Source organism: Zootoca vivipara, chromosome 7, assembly GCF_965207765.1.
Source record: "Zootoca vivipara chromosome 7, rZooViv2.hap1.1, whole genome shotgun sequence".
Classification (NCBI taxonomy): Eukaryota; Metazoa; Chordata; class Lepidosauria; order Squamata; family Lacertidae; genus Zootoca; species Zootoca vivipara.
Window position 1 is genome coordinate 37,712,111 of NC_142590.1, and position 26,230 is coordinate 37,738,340.

Below are 26,230 nucleotides of genomic sequence, written 5' to 3' on the forward strand. Positions count from 1 at the left end.
TACAGTATAACCCAAACAACACCCAGTCAGTGCTTTATTTGCATAATTTATTTAGCCACAGAATCTGGGCTACATGAGTGCAAAACTCGTTTACAGTGTGATCTCTGTTCTGAAATGTACAGCCTGCTCTGTATAGTCTTTCCCTCAAATTTCAAGGCCGTGCAGCCACAACCCTATGATGACTGTAGCATACATTTGCTAGACTAACAGTTTTCCAAAGACTGACATTTCCTCCATGGGCATGCCTGGTTCTTGTGCAACAAAGGGGGAGATCTGTTTGCAAGTGAAGCAAGACTGCCTTCTCTCTCTCTCTCTCTCTCTCTCTCTCTCTCTCTCTCTCTCTCTCTCTCACACACACACACACACACACACACACACACACACACACACAGTGGGTTGGGTTAGGGAGGAGCCAAGTCCTTCAGCTCAGGTGTGATCCTTCTGCATATGCTCCACCTTAACCCCACTGACTCTTGCTGCAGGATTACTCTTGAGCTGCCAGGAAGGAAGTTCCTCAAACTCCTCTGCTCTGGGAGCAGACTACTCACTTGCTCAAAAATGGGCTACAACACTGAGCCACGTCAGAAGGAGGTATGAAAGCAAGAGAAAACATGGAAATGGTAACTACAAATGCTGCTCTGCTGCTTTTGTGTGTGTGTGTGTGTGTGTGTGTGTGTGTGTGTGTGTGTGTGTCTTTCTGGGCCATTGCCTCTTTTTGCTGTTCAAACAGTTCTTCTTTGGCTTATCTCGTAAAGTGGTATGTAGGTCTTCATGGATCACTGCAAAGAACAGGGAGCCGGTTCAACTCTGGGGGAGGTTACCTGATAGAGAGGCATAAATGCTTTCAGGATTTAGCTTCGTATTATTACTTTTGCTAGAAACTTGTTGTGCTGGTCTTGTGGGGCTAAGTTCCACCCCACCCTGTCCAGAGAAAAGAGCAACTTTTTGGAGATATCAAGGTTGTGCTGTAATGATATGGGGAACATCTGTGGTCCCTCAGTTCCCATCAGCCTCAGCCAGCATGGGTCAGGTTTGATGGGAGTTGTAGTCCGGGAACCACTGGAGGTTCCCAATCAATGGCTTAACCTGGCCACAAACTCGCCTCTTTACTTTCTATTGTTAGGGTTGAAACCTTATCCTTCTGAAAGAAACATGGGGTGCACAAAGTGCAAGATGATTTTTTGATGAAAGGTCATGGTTCTCACATGCCTGAGACTACCTGAAGTGCTTATAAAAGGGTGTCCGAGCACAGCATGGGGCTGCCCCTTTTAGAGGAGAGAGAGAGAGAGAGACCGAGACCGAGACCAACACACAGGGAGAAACTATACTTGTTGAACTCTTTCTTCTGCACAGCTCTGCACTGCAGGAGCCCAGTCTTCCTCCTGTCGGTTTTAGTTCCACAGCAGTTTGCTAGCTATTTATTTATTTATCCTCATGGAACTTCTTCCGCATTTTAGTACACATTTTTCCTAGTAGGTGCACTTTGTGCACAGTTTTGACGAATGCGCACATCTTTACAAGCAATATTTCTCCTAATATTATGCATTTTAGTGTGCTATTTTCGGTAATGTATTCATTTTTATGCACCCTTTCCCCTTATCATATGCATTTTTTGGTAAACATTGGTTGGTTGGAAAACTGTGTTGTAACCTTCGGAGGAGTGTGAATGTCAAAGGGTGGTTGGGTTTCAGCTTCGGAAACTATGAATTTGATCAATGTGGCTTTAAATGAGTCTGAATTGAACTTTCCCCTCATCCTTATTTCTGGATACCTCCTTTTAAACCCTTTTTTTGGGGGGGGGAAGGGGAGCAGAACATAACCTTTAATGATTCTTTGTAACCATTGAACTATTTGTAAACATCCTAGTCCCTTTCTTATTCTAAGAGTTTGGGCTGCAATCCTTAATCTACTCACTGAGAAGTACACTGAATACAGTGGGATTTACTGCTGGGTAAATATGCCTAGGATTGTGCTGCTAAACTAACAGCCCTGATACTCTCTTCTCTTCTCTTCTCTTCTCTTCTCCCTCCCAAAGTCATTCTAGTGTCTTTGATTTGGTTATGAAACTACCTGGCTAATCTCTTTCCATTTTGGCCTTTTAGTCTTTTGAGAAACTCTGGGTGGATTTGCCGGAAAGCTTGCCTGAGTTTATACTTTCTGGATGTCATCAAACTTGATTCATGGTACCTGGAGCATGTGGCAAAATTCCAGCAATTGTGGCTGCTGGGGGTCAGAGTACTGTCTTGAGTAAACAAATGATATCTGCAGAATGTTCCTCTTGAGATTTACAAAGACAATCAGTTCCATAAATAGGAACCATAAGAGATTCCTGTAAATGGTGCTTTGTGGAACTGGCGGATTACAGTCTTGTGCAAAGTATTGTAAAAGAAAAAAGAAAAGACTGGGGAAGCTGATTTGTATCCTCCAAATAGTATCCAGCATGCCCATCCCACCATGAAGCTCACTGAGCAAACTTGAGCAAATCTCACCTACCTCACAGGGTTGCATTTTGAGCATAATATAGACCTGGGCAGCCAGGGGTAGGGGGTGAGGTGCATGCTGGTCTCTTTGGAAGGATGTGTTAAGAGTTGTTGCAAATGGAATCCCTGATCTGCAACCTTGATCGTGCAAAGTCAAAATTAATGCTCTCCGCCACAAGAGTTTCAAAGAGTTTTTCTGCAGTCTTAAACCAGTTACAAAACAAACATTGCAAAATACAAAGTAACACATTGCTCGTAAACTAGCAATACAGTCCAGTCTTCCTAAAGACCTTCCAAGAACTTTCCTCTCTCTGCTCCCAGAGAGAAATCCTATACAAGTAACTTGCTTGCTCCAGATCACTGAGCTAAGATGAGCTCCTACTGCTGCAGGCTCCATTGTCTGCTGAGAAGCTGAGTTCTCAGGTGCCCCAGGGATTAGTCATCACTTAGCTGGAAAAGAAATCTCTAGTGTCTCCTTCCACATTTGCCTAGATGCTGCCTAATGCAACCCTCTTTTTTATTTCAGTGCATACAACCATCACATTTTATGCTCATTAAAATTACATTGTTAACAGGAAAAATGAGATTAAAATGTAATAAATAATCTGAGAACTCATTCCAGAGCATACAGACCCAGCATTGATTCCTTCATGCCTCTTAGAGCTTTTAGAGCAAGTTTATTGCTGTACAGACTTTTTCCCTCTCACATGTAAACCAGGGATAGTGATCTGCCTGAGCGGCATAGGGGCCAAGGTCCCTTTGGTCCCCCGCACCCCATTGATGGGTATTGGCATTCAAATGGTGTGCATGTGCCACATATTTTGATAGATTCTGCAGGGTGGGGCTTCCCTCCCCCAATTTTATTCAAGTTGGCATCCCTGCTGAGTGGTGATCTGCAAACTAGGGCTTGCTGATCAGAAGTTCAGCGGTTCGAATCTCCGCGCCGGGGTGAGCTTCTGTTGCTTGGTCCTTGCTCCTGCCAACCCAGCAGTTCGAAAGCACATCAAAGTGCAAGTAGATAAATAGGTAAGGTAAGGTAAACAGTGTTTCCTTGTGCTGCTCTGGTTTGCTAGAAGTGGCTTAGTCATGCTAGCCACGTGACCCGGAACTGTCTGCAGACAAACGCCGGCTCCCTTGGCCTATAGAACGAGATGAGCGCCGAAACCCCAGAGTCGTCTGCGACTGGACCAAATGGTCAGGAGTCCTTTTACCTTTAGCCCTGTTAATAGCTCCTACTTCCTGCTCTCTTCCCTTTTTTTCTGGGTGAGTTGTGGTTACAGCTGGTCAAGTGACCTGCTAGGAGCACACCACAGGACACCATTCAACCTCACAGCCATCCCAAATTATTGAATTCATTGTTCCATTTCTTTGCAAGCCAGCTTTAATGCTAAAGAAGATGCCCCCTGACTTCTCAAGGGGAGAAATGAGTTAATAGTGGTTAGCGGATTTTAGTAGTGCCCAAATGGTAGATTGGCAGCTAATTTTAGTAGTGCCCAAATGGTAGATTGGCAGCTAATTTCACCCTTTTCATCATCAGTAGGCTCTGTGTTAAAAACTAAACCACACTTTGAGAGTAAGGTTATGTACACACCATACCTTTAAAGCACACCCTGCTCTGCATGAATCCCGGGACCTGTACTTCACAGAGCTACAATTCGCAGCAACTACAGTTTGCAGCGTTCTTTGGGGGATGAGTATGTGGGTTAGGTTCAGCAGCTGCATGGGGTTCAGCAAACTGAGCCTCAGCGTTGGCACAATCCCTCTTTTACTCTCTGTGCTACTCTCCACCCAGGCAGAAATAACTGGTAAATGATAAGGTGGAACAAATGAACTGAGAATGTCAAGGGCTTGGCTAGAACAGGACATTTTCAATGTTAAAATAATTAAATGGAACAGAGCAAAAACATCTGCCCTTGTTGTAAGTAAAAATAGTGAACTGAGGGAGATTGGAAACTTGAGCTTAAACTGCTTCCGGTGGTCGTATGTCCACATTATGGAAATGCTTCCATGGAAACAGTCAAGCACTTAATGCTTCTGGCATTCAGGGGCGAAGTACCCCAGCGAGCTCATGGATGCGCTGCCTGGGAAAGCAATAGCACCTGTGTTGCCCTTTTAGAAAGAGGAAGAGCTCTCCAGGATTCAACTCTGTAGTTTTCAGCTGTGCTTTTAATGCATAATAAAATCACAAAGCAATTGCTATTTTATTTTATTTTTTTAAAAAAGCTCATCTCTAGTTAGGGGGTGGCAACCTGGCAAAGGTTTCATCTTTCATGGTGGCTTCTCTCTGCAGCCCTGATGAGGAATTCAGTAATAAAAGAAGCACCTGTTTTGCAGTACAGCACCCTAAACAGTGCTGTGCATTTGAGCAGATCTTAAAGTCCGCCTGCAGATATTGCACCCATGCTGAAGAAACAATGGCATTTATTTTGCCTTGGCTTCCATTGGTTGTAGTCATAACTCAGTGTGAAGTTTTGGATGAAGATCAGAGGGGCTTTGGTCTGTCTTTTCCTTTACGGAAATGTTAAATGCATATCCATTCCAAACTGGGCTTGGGCATAGGACTGAGTTGTATCATACAGCTGGCTGCTCCAGGACAATCGGAGCAATTGAAACCTCTCCTAGATGCTTTGCATCATGCTGTGTATTGTGAAAATAATAGCGCTGACTAAAAGGGGTTATTCGGGAGAGACTGTTTTGTATTTAATAAGTTGGATGCAATTACGCAAAATTCAATAAAATCTCAGGACAAGGCTCTGCTGTGTTGCCTTCTCATTAAAGGCATCTGTGTCTCTTTTTCAGCATAATGGCACTTCTGTCCAAGGTTGTCTCGTTTCACCTAATTTTCTGATCCAACAAGCTGTTGCAGGCGAGCACAGTTCTTTGCACAAGGCTGATCTGCATGGCTGCTGTTCCTCCTGCCGAGCAAGCACATTCAGATTTTTATAAGGCAGCTCACTATATACAGGTAGCTCCAAAAAGAGAGCGAGTAAGAAATGGCCACATTTCATGAACTGTGGAATTTGACACCCAGTGCCTAGTTTTTGAGGTTCGCAAGGTGTGCTGCGACATTTTGGATATGAGTGGGTTCACTATAGAGTAAACACTGTAGATGACAATGATCCTATATCCTACAACTGTAAGTTTCCTTCGAGCAAATGGTGTCCTGATGCAATCTAATTGCAGAGTCTAGGGTATTGGGTGGGCTTGGGGCTTAGTTGGAGTCGGTATCAAGAAGGATACTGACAAGCTGGAACGTGTCCAGAAGAGGGCAACCAAAATGGTCAAAGGCCTGGAAACGATGCCTTATGAGGAACGGCTTAGGGAGCTAGGTATGTTTAGCCTGGAGAAGAGAAGGTTAAGGGGTGATATGATAGCCATGTTCAAATATATAAAAGGATGTCATATAGAGGAGGGAGAAAGGTTGTTTTCTGCTGCTCCAGAGAAGCGGAAATGGAGCAATGGATTCAAGCTACAAGAAAGAAGATTCCACCTAAACATTAGGAAGAACTTCCTGACAGTAAGAGCTGTTTGGCAGTGGAATTTGCTACCAAGGAGTGTGGTGGAGTCTCCTTCTTTGGAGGTCTTTAAGCAGAGGCTTGACAGGCAAATGTCAAGAATGCTTTGATGGTGTTTCCTGCTTGGCAGGGGGTTGGACTGGATGGCCCTTGTGGTCTCTCCCAACTCTATGATTCTATGATTCAATCTAATTGCAGAGTCTTGGGTATTGGGTAGGCTCGGGGGTTAGTTGGAGCAGGGGAGGGAAGGATTTGTTCTCAATCAGTTATCTGAATACATTTTCACATCTGCCGAGTAGAAATGTGGTGGTCTTTCTCCCCCTTCCCTGAGCTGCTTTGTTCCCGGCCCAGGTACAGTGGAACCATTGGGGTGGGGGTGCACACAAAGAAGACACAAGAAACCAGTATTGGCATCAAATAAGGGGACAATTTTTATTGATTACAGATTGCTTATGGATAGCAGGGGTTGGCCCTTGTGGTCTCTTCCAACTCTATGATTCTATGATTGTCAGTACCCCAGCAGTGCCCATCACTCACAGTGTCCTGTGCTCCTCTTTGGGGGGAAAGCATCTGGGTCCAGGAGCTGCCACTTAAATTGCCCATACTGTCCCTGCACGATGGAACCAGATGTTTGGCAATGAATTGGACAGATGTGCCTAAATCTATTTCGTGTCATTTTCAATAGCAGTCAGTCCTATGTCAGTTTGTCCCATTTTTTTCAGCCTTAAGAAAGGGGCGGGCATGAAAAATCTGCATGTTAACTGTATGCATTTTGTACACACATATCCTATAAAATACATACATTAAATGCATTTTCAGCATGGGGAATATCTATTTTATGTGCCCTTTTTAGGAGGGCAACTTCAGCACAAAATCTACCGTGCATAATCTGGCAGTCATATTCCAATCCACAAGCACATTTGGGAACATTAAATAAGGCCATCCCACTGTGAAAAGAGGATGAACCCAATTCCTCTCTGTATCTACTGTAGTTGTGGACTTACCTGTGCCATCAGGTAAGCTACAAGAGGCCCACTGACATCAGAGGGGCCCCATCAGAATATACTTTTCACATGAACCCCCTCTATCCTGAAGCCAGACTTGATTGCATAACCATATCACCCAGTACTACACCTGTCTGGGTTCTCTCTCAATTTGGTTTAAAACTGCTTTGTTAAAAATACGATTAATAGTTGTCTCCTGTATTCTTGGCTGTTTTAGGAAAGAGCTGGAGACTTCCGAGCACTTCGAGCAAAGTTTCAGAATGACTCCAGTTTTTCCAGTGCATTGCTTCAGCCCGTAAAGAGCCTTCCGGCAGAAGCCCTCCCTCGGCAAAATACCGATAGCAGTTCTGCATGCCATCCTAAACCCAAGCCTTTGTGCCGAGGACAAATTCCAGATCCTGAGCAAAAGACAGCGCCCTTCAGTTATTTATCGCAGAAGTCTGAAATAGTACAAATCAAGCCTGTCGTGTTACCAAGGGTCCGGCTTCACGACTTGCCTGAAGTCAGGAAGAATGAAGACAGAAAAAGCAAAGACATTATGGAGACAGTTTGTGCAAAAGTTGTACTGGTGGAAGATTCACCAAAGCAACGTCCGGCATCTAATCCTTGCCTTCAAGAAGCTCCACTGGCAAACAATTCTTTCCGCAATACTCTGCACATCTGGGAAAGTGCTTTGTTGCAGAGTGACAAAGAGCGCTCCGAGACCCCTCCTCAGCGTTCAAACAGAACGACGTCTCTTCCCCAGTCCAAAACTGCTAACGTCGTTGTCACTCCAGTTGTTCCAGCAAAAGCAGCAGAAAATGAGCAAGCGGTAGTGCTTTCTGCACCAAGCACCCCTTCTTGCCTACAGGTTGAACCCGTTCCATTTCCCACAGTCTCGCCACCTGTTCCACCAAGAAATCATGCAAGCTCAGAGACACTGGCCCATGGTGCCATTAAAGTTGCTGATTCCTCCCAAGACACTAATGACTTAGACAGGCCAAGCAAGACCCCGCAATGCTCAAACGGTAAGCCATGTTACCTGACTATATTTTGTAGTCCTAAATCAGTAGTGGGCAACAATAATTTAGTGTTAAAGAACTTGCCTATGATGTATCTAGTATCTAGCTAAAAGCCAGTCAGTTCAGGATAATGTGAGTAGGTGTTAAATGCTTCCTAGACTTTCAGAACAGAACATAAAATGTAAGTGGACCGTTTCTACCTAGTTTTGAACAAAAAATACCCTCACCGCTTAATTTTTCAGAAGGTGTGGCATGAAGAAGGGTAGTTGTCCAGCTCTGTTGTATAAAACAAAAACAAAAACACAACTCTGAAGAAATGTTTAGAATGTTTTTTTATCAATCTTCACAACTGGAGAAGGGTCTGCAGTAAAATTAACTGAGATGCTGCTAGGTTATTTTAATCAGTAGCCCCTCATAACTGCACAATAAGGGCAATGATAAGTGATCTCTTTCTTCCTCTTAATAATCAATTTATACTTGCAGGCACTATGTAAACAATAGGCAATCTGAATGCATTCCTTATTTCTGCAATTTGACCAGTTCCCTGAAGTGAATGTACCTAACTGCTAATCAATGTCCATTCTTTATACATATTAACACTTGTCTGCTGTCATGGTAACTTTGGACTAGACGTTTTGGGCCAGACCAGTACTTGAGAGTCCAAAATTGTGGCTGAAACTAATCTTTGCATTGCCTTTTTGCTAATTGAAGAAGAAGAAGAAAAGAAAAACCTCCAGCCAGGAAGCTTCTGGTTTGACATGCTGTCTTTACAAAATCTAGGACCAATGCCAACTACGAAAAACATCTTTTTTTCTTTCTTTACTGGAACAAGCTGCCTTACAGGAACTTAGCATTCAGCAGCTGTTTTGCCAACTTACAATGAATTGCAGGTGACTAATAAGATAAGGTTTGTGTGTGTGTGTGTGTGTGTGTTCATTCCAGGATGCTGCTCTGGCTAACCTTTCTGTGCACTTCGCCAGCTTTGTACCATGCCAAAGGGCTCTTCCTATTAGTCATGAGTGCAGCTTAAATTGTTGCTATGTGACAGAACAGTATATTTGCCAATATGCACAGGTTTCCTTTTCTGATGGCTTTGACATGTAGAGCAAGGTGGTCCACAGAGACCCCCAGGAAACCTATTACCTACACAGCCCTACTCTATTGGACTCCTATAGGTCAGTGAATGACAAACTCTGTAATTACTCTTGCCTACTGGGTTACAACTCTGCCAAGCATGCTCTGACAGGTGGGAAGGAAACCAGGAAAGGGAGGTTCAGGCTTGTGGTTAGAATCCCTGTAGCTGGGTGAATTTTTTCCTTTCTTTCTCAAAAGAGCAATTAATTTTGCAAATGCCATGTCTTGCATCCAGGTTGTCGGTTCCCCCACTTGAGAAAAAAATAATAATAATCCAATATCTGCTGTGTGTGCACCTAAGCAATCAAGAATCCACTTTCACAGCCAAAGTGTCAATGTATGTCAATTCCATCATTTGGAAAGGGGCAACTGTATCTGCCAAAACCTAAGGAAAAGGACATTATGATTTTCGTTTGGTCTGTTTCACTCAGTGCTTTTTGGGGGGGGGCGCAGGGGTACGCATACCCCTAAACATTTTATGAATCTAAGTTTGACCTCATTGAGGGGCAGTATTTCAATATGAGTAGGGAAATGAGAGTACCCTGGAACATTTTTTTTAGGGGAAAAAAAGCACTAGTTTCACCCATTGCAAAATTCCAGCGTGGAAGTTAGTTCTCCCTACCAAAGCCTTAATATGCTTTCTTCCCTCTGTTACAGAAAGATGGCATGAGGTTGAAAAAATCACGCTTCCAAAGCCCAAACCACTTCCTTCCATTTTTTCACTTGGTCCTCCTCCAAAGAAACCACCAAGGCCTCCGAACGTCGACCTTGGTCCCTTCCAGAAGAACATTCCAGGTAGGGCATTCTCTGTTTGGGTTTTAGGTATTGGTGGCGGCGGCTGGTGGATGCTGACAAGAAATTGAGATAATTTCCAGTCAAGAACAGGAAGAAGCGCTTATCTCAAAAGCATGTCTTGCTGACAGAGAGTGGCCAGGGAGTGTGTACATGGGTGGGCAGGCTACTTTGAGCCAGAAGAGGCGTGATTTTTGTGTACACTCATCCCATCCCCTGGTGGCCCTTGGTGGGAGTCAACCTAACCTACCCCTAGACAAGTGTAGACAAGTTCGAAGTCTGGAACCAATCCTGTCCATTTATTGCCTGGGTTGTCTTCTCCACTGCGACAGGCTTGTTTGAACTCAATGTCTTCTGGGACTCTTGCTAGGATCAAGGAATGGAACCACCAGGACACCATATCACTAAATTTCACTCTGGCATACTGTGTGGTTGCAGTTATTGTTTACATTACAAAAATTTGTTTTCAGATGCTGCGGACGATGCGTACATGACTCCTGAAATGTAAGTGCACCTCTCTTTATGTTGCCTGAAAATCTAAACTCTTAAGCAGGTGGTTTCTTAGAACTTCTTTGGAAGTTTCTGGGAACCATGGCTCTCTAGATGTTGTTAGACTCCAACTTCCAGCAGTTCCAGTCTGTGTGGTCAATGACCAGGGGTGGTGGGAGTTGTAGTCCAACCACATCTGAAAGGCCACAGTTTCCCCATCCCTGCTTAAAGAATGAATCACTAACTCTCTGGAAACCAGGAATGCAAGTTGTTTCATATTCAAAACCAAACAGCAAACACGGGAATCTGGCAAAACAGACTTCATTTAATGTACTTTCTTCACTTTTCCTATGACAAGACTACAGACCCAGTTCTGCCTCATTCTCTTTTATATCTAGCTGTCTTTTGCTGGTACTCCTTTGAACTTGTGGTGAACATAAACGTATGTCTCTGTGCAGCGATGTACTTGCTTTTCCTCCCTCTTTAAAGAGATCTGCTCCCACACAGTGTTTTCCCTATCTCTTCCTTCTCTCTGGCTTGACATTTCTGAAGTTAGAAGCTTTGAGGCCTGTTCCTGTAAACACACACAAGCTAGTTTAATCCGCAGGTGCTGAGCACTAACTTTTATTGTTATCGCTGACTGTCAGCAGGCGAGAGATTTGATTGCATTTGCTAATGTTTAGGCAGCAAGCGTGGGCTTAAGCTGCATAAGTTGTTGTCTGGTGGCCTTTGTTTAGACAGCCTTTCGAGAACGGCTTGTGTTTTTGGACCTTTCTCTCTCTGTGTATGTGTGTCTTGGATATCTGGTGCTGTGGGGAGCAGATAAAATGAGCCAAAAGTAAATCTATACTGCTTGTATCAGTTCGGCAAGATGTGTAAACTGGTGAATAAACTGGGGGATTGACTGCAGTGACATCTTGCAGCTTTGCTGAGGTTGGAGAGAAGTGTTTCAACTTAGCTGAACGAAGCTTGGAGGAAAGACAAGTACCCAAGACCTAATGGTTGCATTCACACACCACACATTGCTTCTCTGTATAGGATCCTGGGAACTGGAGCCTATGCCTCACAAAGCTACAATTCCCAGCACCCTTAACAAGATGCTGTTCCTAGGGTTCTTTGGAGAAAGGCGTGGACTTTAAATGTAAGATGTATATGCAAAGGTGCTGGGATGAGTGGATGTTAGTCCCAGGCAAGTTGCCATTTAGCAACTAGTTCAGTTTCCATAGAAGCCTGGTTTTATGAGTTGGGTTAATGTATACATCAGAAACACTGTCCTGGACAACAAAAGTATCTTTTAAAAAAGACAAATGTTGGCTGTAAGATTGCAAGCATCCCTGGCACCTGGCTGAGTATTTGGCAGCTTCTTGTCTTTGGCCCAGCTGACCATCTGCAAACCTAACACTGTAATACTTACACACAACAAGATCATGTTGGCAATGCTGCTTCATTGATAAACAAGCTGAGCCGCATGCTTTAGGACCTGTGCACGACAGATTTGGCTCTGTCGAGTCCATCTTTTGAGATGATTTATGGAGAAATCAGTCAACAAATGCGCTCCTGGCTTGATGAGATAGAGGTGGGGATTTTTACCCCCTGGGTAGCTGGCGGATATGGTACATTCTTTTGCTTGTTTCAGTTTATAGCATGTGCTTTAAAAAATACGGCACTAAATTGTATGTGGTTTATTATTGTTTGTTAGCATTTGTTAACAGTATGTTGGGAAAATAGCTCTTGGCAGGAGGCTGACTTGCCCCATTGGCACTGAACCACAGGAGATGCCCCCCTAGTCATTGAGGTCATCCTGCTTGCACCTTTCTTGAAGCAGCCCCAGAAGCTTCTCTCAGTCTGCCCTTTGGGCCAGTTTTCTCTCCAATGCCTTCTGCTGCACTTATTCCTCTCTGTGTCCCAACAGTGCTCCAAATGTCTGGCAAACAAAGTTTAGTCTTTATATACAGGGCTGTATAGGCAGCTGGTAAGTAAGGTCCAGGGCCCAGTCTCTTAATATTGTTTTGGACATTTTTTGCTATGTTGTGCATGCAGCTTTTGATATTTCAGAACTTACAGGGCAGTCCTCTCCTGTTGTTACATATGTTCCCTCTCTCTGTGTCTGTCTGTCTGTCTGTCTGTCTGTCTGTCTGTCTGTCTCTCTCTCTCTCTCTCTCTCTCTCTCTCTCTCAAGCTAAGCTTGTATGGTTCTGGTCAGTATCTGGATAGGAACTTTAAAGTCTGTCACTCTGTGTCTCTTTGAGGAAGGCACCTCTTCAGAGAGATTCTAATCCTTTCATCTCCCCCAAGAGAGTCTTGAAAACAATAATGCTTTCCCTCCTCGTTTCTCTTAGTCCTGGAACAGAAGAACTAGGCACTTATGAAGAAACAATGTCCTACTTGAAGCTGCCAGAGAGTTCCACCAATGCTGCTCAAGAAACTACACATCGTAAGTCTATTAACAGTTGGTACGCTTATGCCATGCATGCTGTAGGGGCAGGCTTGGTACCGATGGTTGGCAAGGTCAGGAAGCAGCTGAGGGCCCCAGGGCCCCTCATTGGCTGGACCTAGCTGCACTGATATTCTCCATCTTCCTCTTCAAGTTCCCAGATACTTTTAAGGAGTGGGAGGGTGTGCCACTTTTGAATGGGAGCCAAGTTGAGTTCTGATCTGTGGTGGCCATATGCCATTTAAAGTTACTCAAAAGTCATTGCTTCTGATTATTATTATTATTATTATTATTATTATTATTATTTTAATACCCTGCCCATCTGGACGGCTTCCACCATACATAAAAACATAATAAAACATCAAACAATAAAATCTTTTCGATAGCTCCCTTCAGACATAGCTGCCAAGTTCCGGATTGAAAAATCCGGGATCAGCAGCGCCGCAGCACTGGAAGTCACTTCTACGCACTTCCGGACATGCATAGAAGCGACTTCTGGCACTGCGGACATTTTGGAAATGGGCAGAACAGTGCCAGAAGTCGCTTCTACGCACTTCCGGACATGCCTAGAAGCAACTTCCGATGCCACTGTACCCATTTCCAAAATGTCCGCAGCGGCAGAAGTTGCTTCTACACATGTCCGGAAGTGCATAGAAGTGACTTCTGGTGCTGCGGACATTTTGGAAATGGGCACAGCGGCATCGGAAGTTGTTTCTACATATTTCCGGAAGTGCATAGAAGCGACTTCCGGTGCCGGTGCGGCACCAGAAGAACATGGCCGCCCGCAGGAGCTCCGTAATCCGGGGGAATATGGGGTATTTTGCCATTCGGGACACCTGCGGGAAACGGTAAGAAAATACAGGGGTTTCCTGGGGAAAACGGGGTACTTGGCAGCTATGCCCTTCAGATGTCTTCTGAAAGTTGTGTTGGGTGCGTTTGGTTAGTGTTGCAGTGAACCACCTTTGAAAAGTTAACTATCCTCAAACAACAAAAAACTGCTGGATCTCTGCCTTTGTCTGGACATCTTTGATCTCCTGCTTTTGGGGAACTGGTGTCACAGTTCCTTATCCCTTGCTTGTTAACCTTTAACCTGTCTTTCTAGCTTTCTTACCCCTCCCCCTCCCCCTTTTCAACCTTTTATCTTTGTGCCTGTATGGAAAATCTCAAACACTTGACTTGCATAAATTTTGAACCTGTCAATTATCAGGGTTTGAATGCAGGTGGCAATAAACTATATCTCTAATTATACAAATAATGCATGGAATCTTGCACGTGTAACTGTCATTTAACAATAAATAAATCTAGGACTCCTTTTGGTATACTGGGCTGCAGTTATTTTGTGGGATGGTTCCATAGCTTATAGCAGCCCAGGTGAGCTTAAACTCCATATTATGATTAGTGGCTTTAATAATATTAAATGAAATAAAGATGGGAGATACTAATTTTTACAAAAAATATTTACTCTAGCTTCCAAGGCTGGGGAAAATGAGAACATCAAGGTATGTATTCTCAAACTATGGCTTGCTGTTACAGTAGGTGTGATGTACAAAATCAGAGCACATGAAGGGAGGGGAGTAGGGAATGTGTAAGCACAGGGCTCATATACATAGCTCCAAATCATGGTGTAGCATCTGATGTAAAAATGGTTCTGTAACTGATTGGTCCTATAATATTGAACACGATATATAACTATGTGCAACTGATGTACCATCACTCCTTTTCACCCCCATTTCAACAAGTGAACATATTACCAAGTCTACTTAAATGGGCATAGTCACAACATGCCTCTGACATTTTTAAAATCTTTTGCTAAGGAGACCTGGCGACCTGCTTCATCTATGTAAATGAAGAACACTGCCTGGGATGTCTTGCCCATGGGGGCTTTTCAGCCATGCATTTCTCACCAGCTGACTGCCTCCCTCTGTGCAGACCCTTCAGAGTGGCAAACCCTCTGGAATGCCCATGAGTTTGTTGCCAGGGACTTAGTCCAGAAGGGGAAATTGGCAGGCATGCACACCTCTGTACGCACATGGAAACACTCTATAATTTAGTGTCCTCTTTGGATTCTGTCCATGTTTCATATTAAGGACGTGAAAGAACAGATGTAGATCAAGATATTTCTTGAGTAAACATGTTGCTTCAAGGCAAACAACGCTGCATTGTTGTCTGATTGACCTGACTTTTCAGGCTGCGAAAGCTGAAGTTCTCCTCTTTGTGTTTTGCACAGAAACAAAGTTTTCTCCTTGCCACGCCTAGGTAAGTGTACTTTCTGGAGTTTCATTTTATATTTTTGCCCTTGCTTTCTTAAAGTAAGATACCGTACCTGGAGCAACTGGATTTTAATTAATGATTTATTTTACTTTAAAGTGAAGCTGAATGAATAAGGAAGGTCTATCTGTAAATGTGTGTGAATTTAGAACCTAGGCCTACATATCACCAAACATTCTGTAGTGTATCCAGGAAGGTAAAGGAGTTAGGCAGTGACCTTGGTGTAACACTACATTTTATCTTTTATTTTCTGACAGGAACAGGAACCATTGTACCTTTCTTGTTTGACCAGCCATCTAAACATTTTCCTGATCTCTGTGCCAAGTAGTGCTAGTCATAGAATCATAGAATTGTGGAGTTGGAAGGGACCATGGGGGTCATTTAGTCCAGCCCCCTGGAATGCAAGAATCTCAACTAAAGCACCCCTGACAGATGGCCATCCAACCTCTGCTTAAAAACTTCCAAAGAATGAAAGTCCACCACTTTCTAAGGAAGTCCATTCCACTGTCAAACAGCTCTTACTGTCAGAAAGTTCTTCCTGTTGTTTAATCAGAATCTTGTTTTTTTGTACCTTGAATCCATTGGTTCGAGCCCTATCCTCCAGAGCAGGAGAAAACAAGCTTGCTCCATCTTTCATGTGACAGTCCTTTAGATATTTGAAGATGGCTGTCATATCTCCTCTTGGTCGTCTCTTTACCAGGCTAAACATATCCAACTCCCTCAACCGTTCCGCATAAGGCTCGGTTTCCAGACCCTTCGCCAACTTGGTTGCCCTCCTCTGCACATGTTCCAGCTTGTCAATAGCCTTATTATATTGTGGCACCCAGAACTTGACACAGTACTTCAGGTGTGGCCTTACCAAGGCAGAATAGAGCAGGACTATTACTCCCCTTGATCTGGACACTATGCTTCTGTTCATGCAGCCCATGGTAGTATTAGGTTTTTTTTTTTTTTGCTGTTGCATCACACTGTTGACTCATGTTAAGCTAAGACCCTCCCTAGATCCTTTTTGCACGTACTACTAGCAATCCAGCTGTCCATCATTTTATATTTGTACAGCTGGTTCTTGCTGCCTAAGTGCACTACCTTACATTTGTATATACTGAAATTCATTTTATTAGTTTGGCCCAGTTCTCTGATCTGTTAAGGTCATCTTGAATCCCAATTCTGTCTTCAGTGACATTTGTTACCCCTCCCAGTTTGGTGTCATCTGCAAATTTGAAGAGCATCCCCTGAATTCCTTCATCCAAGTTGTTTATAAAGATGTTGAACAACAATGGGCCCAGGACAGAACCTTGCAGCACCCCATCTGTCACTTTTTTGCATGATGACAGAAAACTGCTAGGGAGCACTCTTTGGGTTAGGTCAGGCACTAGCTACAAATTCAATTAACAGTTATCTTGTCCAGTCCACATTTTACCAGCTTCTCTGCAAGAATATCATGGGGAACTTTGTCAAAAGCCTTATTGAAATCAAGATATGCTATGTCCACAGCATTCCCCTGATCCACCAAAGCTTGTAACTCCATTTTTTAAAAAGGGATTTGTCTGGTATGACTTGTTTTTGAGAAACACGTGCTGGATCATAGTAATCTTTTTTTTGTGTAAGTATTTTTATTGATTTTCCAATATCATTCCAATAACAGCCCCATTATAACAATGCCAATTTTATCCAATTAATACAATTATTAAAACCAATTATTTATATTCTGAATTATACAATTAAATTAAAGTGGCCTCCTCATGTGCTAGATTTGATGAGTTCCTCTTTATTTATTTTTATTTTCTGTGTTCCAAAATCTTAATAATTTCCATTACATTCCCTTCAAGATAAGAATTCATTATACAACAATTGCAATTTTATGGTTTCACTTCATGTTGATGCATTAAGTAATTTATAAAGTCTCAAGTGAGTTACTCAGTCTGTAATCATTGTTCTTTCCTGTGTGGTATTCCCCACCCCCACCCCGTGATGTTGTCCCAACCATATATGGTGCTGTGTCCTTCATTCTTCCAACTGTTGATGTTTCCCATCATGATTCAGGAGAAGTAGTTATCTCACAGTTTTCCAAAAGCCTCTGTGTCACTTTGTCCCGTGATTCAAGAACTTGTTAGAGATCCCTCTGTTCCAACAAATAAACGGTCCTTGGCATATTTTTCAACCTTGGAAGAGCGGTCTGATTCCAAACTCCAATGATTAATAAACCTCTGACCTTGCAGCTGGCAGACTCCTTTCCTCCTTTCAGCTGAACATTTATAGTCAATTATCCTTCCAGTTAGATTACATCCCAAATTGTCCCAGTCTCCTTCACTTTCCTTTGAAAATAATGGAGAGTAGAGGTGGTTTCTTTCTATATTCCAACATAGTCCTTTCAAAGGGTGAAACTTCCCTCCCTTTCTCTCTCTCTCCATTCCATTCCTCTCATACATGCAGTTTCAGTTTGATGCTAAATTCCATGTTATTAATCCAGTTCCTTCCAACTTCACATTTTATATTATATTTTAACATTGCATTCTGAAGAGGGTTGCCAAATCAGAAATGTAGAAGAAAAACTTTGAAAAAAACAACCATGAAGTCCCCTCCCCCCACCGTCTCTGGCACCGAATGAAACCTTATCTCAAATCCAACCTTTAAATCCTTGCAGCCGAAATGTTCCGCAGTTTGTCATCTCATCGCTCCTAGCACGTGCCTGTACTTTACTCCAGTTAAAGCCCAATTAGCAGGATATCCTCTGTTTCCAGGAATGGATCGGGGGAGGGGGGTCACGGCATTCGGAGTGCTCCATGCACCCAGTGCCTTTGCCTGCCCTCGCATTCCATAGGAAAGCGAGTGCCAGACTGCAGGGCGATCCACAGGTGAAAGCCCATTCCTCTCCCACCTAGAGAGGAATTCAAAGAATGAGTTTCCCTCATCATTCTTTGTTTATCTCTGTCTGTATCTCCCTGAGATGTCAAGGGAGACCTCCATTCTTGGCACAGGCAGAAACAGGAAGCCTGGGTCATAATATTCAAATTATCCTTTTCTAAGTGCTCACAGACCAACTGTTCTAGGACCTTTTCTGGAATGAATGTCAAGCTCTCCGGCTGGTAGTTACCTGGGTCTTCTTTTCCCCCTTTTTGAAGAAGGGGACAATATTTGCCTGCCTCCAGTCTTTAAAGATCTCACCTGTTCTCCAAAAATTCTCAAAGATTATAGACAGAGGCTCTGAGATTACATCCACAAGCTCCTTTAGTACCCTTGGGTGCAGCTCATCAGGCCCTTGAGATTTGAATTTAAAGGAGCTAGGTGTTCCCTAACCACCTCCTTTCATATCTGCAGCTCCCTCCTTGCATCATTTATTCAGTTATCTCTAGGTTGGGCACTGCTTGTTCTTTCTTTTGTTTCAAACCTAGCCAAAGAAACCTTTACTATTATTATTTTTAACCTCTTTTGCAAGCCTAAACTCATTCTGAGTTTTGGTCTGCCCAACCATCTCCCTGCAATTGTTGGCTACTTATGTATACTCTTCCTTCATGGTTCCCCCCTTATTCCATTTCCTATACATTCCTTTCTTACGTCTCAGCTCTTCTGTATGCTCCTAATGCAGCCGCACGTTGCTTTAGGTGTCTCCCATTTTTCTTTCTTGTTGGAATTTTGAAGGCCTTTGTGCCTTCAATATTTCACCTTTAAGAATCTCCCATCCATTTTGGACTCCTTCTCTTTGAGCATTTCTGACCATGGGACTTCGCTCCGTAGTTACTTAAGCTTTTTGAAATCAGCCTTCTTAAAGTCCATAGTGCATGTCCAACTACTCTCAACTTTCTCTTACCTGTGTATAATGAAACCCAAGAGGTCATTATCATTTCCTCCCAAGGTTCCCTGTAGTTTCACCATCAATCAGTTCCTCCCTCTTGGTGAGGACCAGGTCCAAGAGAGGTGGTCCCCTTGTTGCTTTTTCCACCTTCTGTGGAATGATATTGTCAGTGAGGCTATTGAGGAATTTGTTGGACTTTATATTATTGGCAAAGTTTGAGTTTCAAAAGATATCAGGGAGCTGAAGTCTCCTGTGACTACTACATCTTTCCTTTTGGAATGTTTGGTAATCGGCTCTAGACATACTTGCACGGCACCAAAATAACAGTAGTGCCAAATCACTGTAAAAAATTATCCTCCCAAATTTAAGCACATTTGGTGGTATTCAGGCAAGTTTTAATGAGAGTAGTCACATTGACATTGATTAACATGACTAAGATAGCTCCATTAATTTCAGTTCTCCTATTCTGAGTAAAGCTTGGTTGACTATCGCTCATCAATTTCCATCACTTTTGAAAAAGTGAACTTAATTGTCAGCAATAGACATATGTGAGATCAACAAAGGCAGAACTGGCTTGATGGTGATGGGCTTGCTGATTCCTTTTTGGGTGTGTGGCAGATGTTGCTGGGGACATTTAGAAGCATCTTGCTGAGCCCCTGATAAAATCTGTTGCCATGAGGGAGTGCTGCCACGAGGGAGGCAGATCAAAAGAGTAATCTAGAGGTATCTTCTGAGTTTGTTGGAAAACTCTGACTAGATTTCACCCTCATTCTGTCAAAGAACTAGTTCACCTAATGCAAATCTGGAGCATTATAAATTAAAATAGGTTCTGTGAGTCAAAATACACTGGTTACCAACACGAGGGAGCAAACCTCCAGTAGGCAAAGGTTTCTGTTTTTGGCCTCTATAACAGTGTTTCCCAATCTTGGGTCTCCAGCTGTTTTTGAACTACAACTCCCGTCATCCTTGGCTAGCAAGATCAGTGGTCAGGGATGATGGGAATTGTAGTCCAAAAACAGCTGGAGACCCAAGGTTGGGAAACACTGCTCTATAAGATGCTGCTAGAGGCTGAGCATATAGCCTAGAATGTGGCTATGCTACATAATGGTGTGCATGCAACCTTATTGAACTATCAATGAGTTTTGTCTCCTGATGGTGGACAATGAGAATGAAACTACTGTGGAACACATTAGAGAGTTAGTCCGCTTGATTACTCATCAGACTTTGTATTTTCAAATATTTTTGTGATTTAACTCATTACCAGCTGTTTTTATCAATCCTAATTTTTACAGCTGTAACACTAGAAAAATGGCATTCTATAGCAACTTAACCTGGGTGCTTCAGAGGCTAATGATTCTGTGAGGAAAAGACAGTGGTGGCTTTGATAGGTCACTGAAGGAGGTGTGTACATGTGAGCAAGGGCCAACAGGAAAAGGAGTAGCTGCCACAAGAAGGCCCAGTGGGGTATTGGCCCAATAGCAGGTGATAAGACAGCACCGCAGTTCAAACAAAGTATATGGATTGTTTTGAAAGTTTCAAGATAAATGTGAACTCCAACACACAGTTGCCCTAGGGAATATGTATGACTCTTGATCATTCCCACCATTTTACAGTCCAGACAAAATTCCCAAACAGGAATGTATATCTATTGTACTGAATAAGATTGAAGATATATGTATACAGTCATACCTCGGTTTAAGTACGCTTCGGTTTGAGTACTTTCAGTTTAAGTACTCCACGGACCTGTCTGGAACAGATTAATCCCCTTTCCATCCCTTTAATGGAAAAGTTCGCTTCAGGTTAAGTACGCTTCAGGTTAAGTACTCCGCTGACCGTCTGGAACAGATTAATCCACTTTCCATTACTTTCAATGGGAAAGTTCACTTCAGGTTAAGTTCGCTTCAGTTTAAGTACAGACTTCTGGAACAAATTGTGTACTTAAACCGAGGTACCACTGTAGTCTTATTCTAAAGCTACCTTAGATGTCCACTGAAATATATTTTGGATCTGTGTTAATGCAGACCTCCATATTATATTTATAATATTGTGGCATGAGGCAAAATATATGTTAAAATTTCAGCTCTAAAACAGAGGATACAGAAGAGAGAGGACCACCCTGGAATCATGAAACGACAAAACGCCAGCAAGCTAAAGAATCAGCCAAGGTATATTTAAATAGAAGCACACAAGGCAATACCCTGTGATGGTTCTACTCTTTTAGGCCTTAAAGTACACATGCATATCAAACATCAAACAAGTCTTTTAAAAATTAGTCAGTGGAAATGCTGGTGATCTTTTGTTAGCCCAGGAATAACCATAGGGGACCCCAACCTTTTCCATATTCCCTTTATGTTCCCTTGATAGTCTGTAGAGCAACCACCGCTATCAGATGATTTCTCAAACCTTCTCACAGCCTTGATTTCCAAGCTGGAAGAAATAATAATAATAATAATAATAATAATAATAATAATAATAATTTATTATTTATACCCCGCCCATCTGGCCGGGTTCCCCCAGCCACTCTGGGCGGCTTCCAACAAAACAGAAATTCTAAAATACAGAAAGGTGGGGTGCAAACATGCACAGATAATAACTGTTACGTCATTGTTTGATATTGCAAGAATCAGGCAAGGAATGTCTTGAAAAGGCTATAACCCGAGTTTCACAATGTTTACTATTAGATTTGTGCCCCAGGAGCTATGCACCCTAAACCAAAAATCACTGGAGAACATAGAGGTGAGAAGGGCATACTTCAAGAGGAGACAACACCATCTTTCCCTAGGGTACAGCTGGCAAAAGATGGAAACTGTGAGTTACTTCTTGCTACTACTTTAATTTAATCTGAGTTCAGTGGGGTTTATGGAGAAATATGGAGATGGTGATTCTGGTTTTGTCTTATGGGGTTGTTGTAACAATCACAGCTAGATAATTCATGCTTTAATTGCTCCATAAGGTGCAATATATTTTTTCCCCATGAGAACAGTTGGAGAAGAACCCAGTACATGTAGTAAAAAATAAATGGGGTATGTGGTTGTAACTCCCCCCCCCCAAAAAAAATGTTTGTCTGATCAGCTAAGAATAGAACAAGGCCTTGTTTTCTAATTTATTCCAGTCCTGCTGTGCAATGACTTTAGTTTGAGCTTGTCTTGTCACTCAAACAATGAGCCCCCTCTCTCTTATGCATGTGGATTCTCTTGGCAAAAAGTTGGTGCTGCCTTTAAATGTTGTGATGACACGTGTGCTGTTTGTGAATCTTTTCCGACAGCTTCCCTAATGTAACCTGTTCTGCTTTCAAATATAAAAGAGCCTCGCCGCAGTGTTTGTGAGCTGGAAGCTGGGCTTGTTTCATGCTGTTACATCTCTTCCAAGTATAAACACTGCTGTGTTAAAGCTTAATCCAGCCGTTAGATGCATTTGCGACTCCCACAGAAAGCCATTAGCCTGCCTCAGCAGGGTTTGTATGATAGCGGAGAGAAAACAGAATGGAATAGTTTGGGTGGGTGTGGGTAGGGTTTGAATGCTCAAGGGCCAAATGTGGCTCTACCTGAAGAAGATGAATGGGGAAACGCTTTCAAATAATGTTTTGCTCCCTTTCAATGAAAATATGAAACACATCCTTTTTTCAGCTTGTTATCATCATTTCAATTCTTTTCAAGTTGCTATCTTCCAGAGAATGACATCTTCGGTTTAAAAACTTGGAAACTAATGAATGCACTTTTTCTTTCTTTTCATAATAAATGACCTCTTGTTGAGTGTTATCTGCCCCAATGGTTCTCAACATTTGCAAGTATTGAATATGCCCTCCATGCTAATTGTCACCATTTTAGGCTCCTTTAATTAAAAAAAGTGCATAATGGCAAACAACTGTTATGACCTCAGTAATGCTTTTAAATTAATTTGTAAATGTGCCAAAATCAAAGGAGGTGGCAAAAAAATATTTATTTATTCCCCCAATGTACCCCACCAATTAGCAACTCAAGCAATTAATTCTAAGAGGTATTCAATATAAACTTGTTCATAACTGCAAATTCATTTATTTCCCCAATGTACCCACCAATCAACCCTATTAATCAATTGCTAAAGGTATGGAAGATATTTTTGTTTATAAAATATCATTTCCCCAGTAGACCCAATGATAAACAACCCAACTAATCAATCAAATTACAACCAAATAGAAATTTATTTATATCCAAGTGAACTGAAATGCAACCCATTTGAAGTAATCCTCAAATGAATTAAAATGCAAACTTTCATAGCTACAAATGTAGCATATTCTGTATTCTGTATACTCCAGTGAAATCCCTAATCTCTGTAAATAAAGCTATTTATATATACAGTTCATTTAATGATCTGTTATATATATTTATTATTTTATTTATTTGAATTTTTTAAAATAAGCTAGTGGGCATGAGTAGCAAATCCTAAAACAGCCTCCAAAGATCTGCCCCTAAAATTTACCTAATCCAGTCTGCCACCCAAGAATTAGGCAACCCTTGTCCACAGAATTTATTCCAACAGAGCACCAGAAATACTCCCTAATAATGCCAAAACTCAGGAGCCCGAATGAAATCAGTAATTAGGATGAATGAAGCGCATCAATGGTCCACAGTATGTAGTCTGCTAAAATCCAATGTAGGGCCTTCAAGCCACCATGCCATGTAGTTTACCTCCCACCAATAAGCCCTATGTGCAGTGCAGTATCAAAGTTCAGAAAAACCTAGGCACAATGCAGACAAAGCAGCAGAAGCATGGAGGGCAAGGAAGGCCAAAACTCACTGTTTCCATGCCTTTCCATCACTTGTTCTTTTAAATGCACCTCACATTAAGTACCAACAAAGAAATAACAGCAGGGAACCCAGGCAAAAGCCACTCAGTGGCAATCTTGTGCTTGCCAATGGTCATAAATGCCTCAGCGATAACACAGAGCTCCTAGAGACGCCACTGTGAAGCAGAAGAGGACCGCAGAGGAAATGATTGAGCTCTTTAGAGGAACATTCTTTGTGGGTGGACCCCTTGGGTAACTCCACGTCCCTTCCCAGTGGCCAGTGTCTCCCAGGTTGGGAACCCCTTATCTATACATCCATCTCAAGGTTGTGCTTTTGTTGCTGTTGCTGTTGCTGTTGTTGCTGCTAGCTCAGATCCCACCAAAAGTCACCCTTTTGATTAGCTACTGTAACATTATGGTCAAACCTTAGGAGAGACGTGAGATACAAATTTGAATGTTGTTAAACATCAGTATGCTGTAGCTCAGGGGTCAGCAAACCTTTTCAGCAGGGGGCCGGTCTACTGTCTCTCAGACCTTGTGGGGGGCCGGACTATATTTTTTTGGGGGAAATATGAACGAATTCCTAGGCCCCACAAATAATCCAGAGATGCATTTTAAATAAAAGCACACATTCTACTCATGTAAAAACATGCTGATTCCTAGACCATCCATGGGCCGGATTTAGAAGGCGATTGGGCCGGATCCGGCCCCTGGGCCGTAGTTTGCCTACCCATGCTGTAGCTTCTCAAGCACTATTGAGCCCTAAGAAGGCTGGAAACATAGCAGGCAGTAAGGACTGAGAATGTTGGTTGCCAGTAGATTTTTGAGGAGGCATGCGTGGAGAGGCTGATACACTCATGTCTTACCTAAGAAACGCAGGATTCTGTTTTGCGATTTCAGCAAAGTTGGGGTAATGCGTCAGTTTTGTATAGGTTTGGGAAAGCTTGAAGCAGGAATTTTGCTCTAGTTTCAGATGATTATGTGTGCCTGGAAGCCTTGAAAACAGATGAAGAGAATTCAAGTCTGGCTCCAAGGACTCCCAGAGTGGTGGAAGTTCACGAGGAAGTTTATGATGATGTGGAAGGAATACAGAGAGAACTGTGAGTGCTAACAGTGTGTCTAGGTGTAGATGTAAGTTTTGGAATTGTATTTCAAAATCTGAAGCACATATTCATCATAACTCTTTTAAAAATTGTTTCTGTTGCAGTCAAACTTCCGATGCCCACAGCTCACTGGCTTCAGAGACCTGTAAGTGTGAAAGTAACACTATCCCTTTTCTTTTCTTTTTAAAGTAAGTTATTAAACAAGTATAACAAGGGCTATAATAGATATGTGGAAACAGCATGTATAGAATGCTTTTTTAAAAAAGCATTATAATTCTACTTCAGAACACCTTTGCCCGTCCAAATTTGTGGTCTCCTGATAACCTCTAGTTGATGAGTAGTGTACAAAATAGGAATTGGTGTTCAGTCTATTTTCTTATTGTACAGGATAAAACCTTCTAGGAATCAGAAATAATGCTTTCTTCTCCATCCATTACAGTAAATCTGTTGAGGCTGCATGGCAGGAACGAGGGCCTTGTAGCCCTCCAGATGTTGCTTGGCTACAACTCTCATTATTCCTGACTATCAGCTATGTTGGCTACAGCTCATGGGAGTTTAGTCCAACAACATCTAGGAGGACACATGCTGTATGGAGTTGTTATGATGTGCTTTCCAAGTCTGAGGCATGCCTAGTCCCCGCTAATAGGATGCACATTACATTCTGCCAGATCTCTTTGGGGCTGTCCTCAATGTTTTCTTAATCTACTTATGCACCTGTTCTGTGATTTGATAGGTTCTTGTTCATCCTTATTTTGATGGGACCTTTATGATACAGCTTTTTTCTATTATTATAATAGTTGTTTCTTACTGAAAGCGCTCAAGGCAACATACCCCCTACCCTTGTTTTCCTAAGTTAGGCCAAGTGATTGTATGGATCCATCACAAAAGTTTTCTGAGTAATCAATGGGGCTTAAAGTTAGTGACTAACTATCTCCAATTTTGCGTGAGTCAAACCCCTTGTGAGTGAGCAGATTCAATTTGCCTGCTTAACTATATTTGAAGCAAATGTTCAGGGGTTATAATCGTACTGTCAGAGACAAAAATGGCCCTTTTATGAGAGAGTGATTAGCCCACAATAATACTTAACAGCAGCCATTCCGTGTGTGATGGTGGAAGTCATAGTTATCCCTGTTTTTTAATGTTGAGGTTTAGTTGAGGGGAAAGTGCTAGTTTCTAATCTGGTCTTCTGGTTCAGTTATTTTATAGACTTCTTCTTCTTCTTCTTTTTTTTTTGCTTTGGGAGTATATGGGCTGTACAGTATTAGAAAAGCTTATTAAAATAAGTTGGTATTTTAAAGACACTAGTTAAAGCACCATATAGGTATAGCTCATTTAACATGTCCTCATGTAGAGGTTTATAGGTTGAATAATTCAATGTTTATTGACCTTCCAATAGTCCCTTTCTTTTATGTGGAAGTAGTCCTGTGGGTTATTCCCCTTGTGCTGAATTTG

The 26,230-nt window shown here is 42.4% G+C and overlaps 1 protein-coding gene across 4 annotated transcripts in view; it reads left to right on the plus strand.

Annotated features, from left to right (window-relative positions):
- The first annotated feature begins 301 nt into the window (after nucleotides 1-301).
- FYB2 (FYN binding protein 2) overlaps nucleotides 302-26,230 on the plus strand; it is a 35,690-nt gene continuing 9,761 nt past the window's right edge. For 2 of the 4 annotated variants that reach the window (XM_035121558.3, XM_088674000.1), the window contains exons 1-11: nucleotides 597-620; nucleotides 7,217-8,006; nucleotides 9,792-9,929; nucleotides 10,397-10,430; nucleotides 12,755-12,849; nucleotides 14,317-14,348; nucleotides 15,077-15,105; nucleotides 20,991-21,075; nucleotides 21,592-21,718; nucleotides 24,643-24,775; nucleotides 24,883-24,923. In XM_035121558.3, coding sequence (XP_034977449.3) covers nucleotides 612-620; nucleotides 7,217-8,006; nucleotides 9,792-9,929; nucleotides 10,397-10,430; nucleotides 12,755-12,849; nucleotides 14,317-14,348; nucleotides 15,077-15,105; nucleotides 20,991-21,075; nucleotides 21,592-21,718; nucleotides 24,643-24,775; nucleotides 24,883-24,923 — 1,513 coding nt within the window. In that variant the 5' untranslated portion in view covers nucleotides 597-611. The other 2 variants (XM_035121555.3, XM_035121554.3) reach the window with 2 other exon arrangements.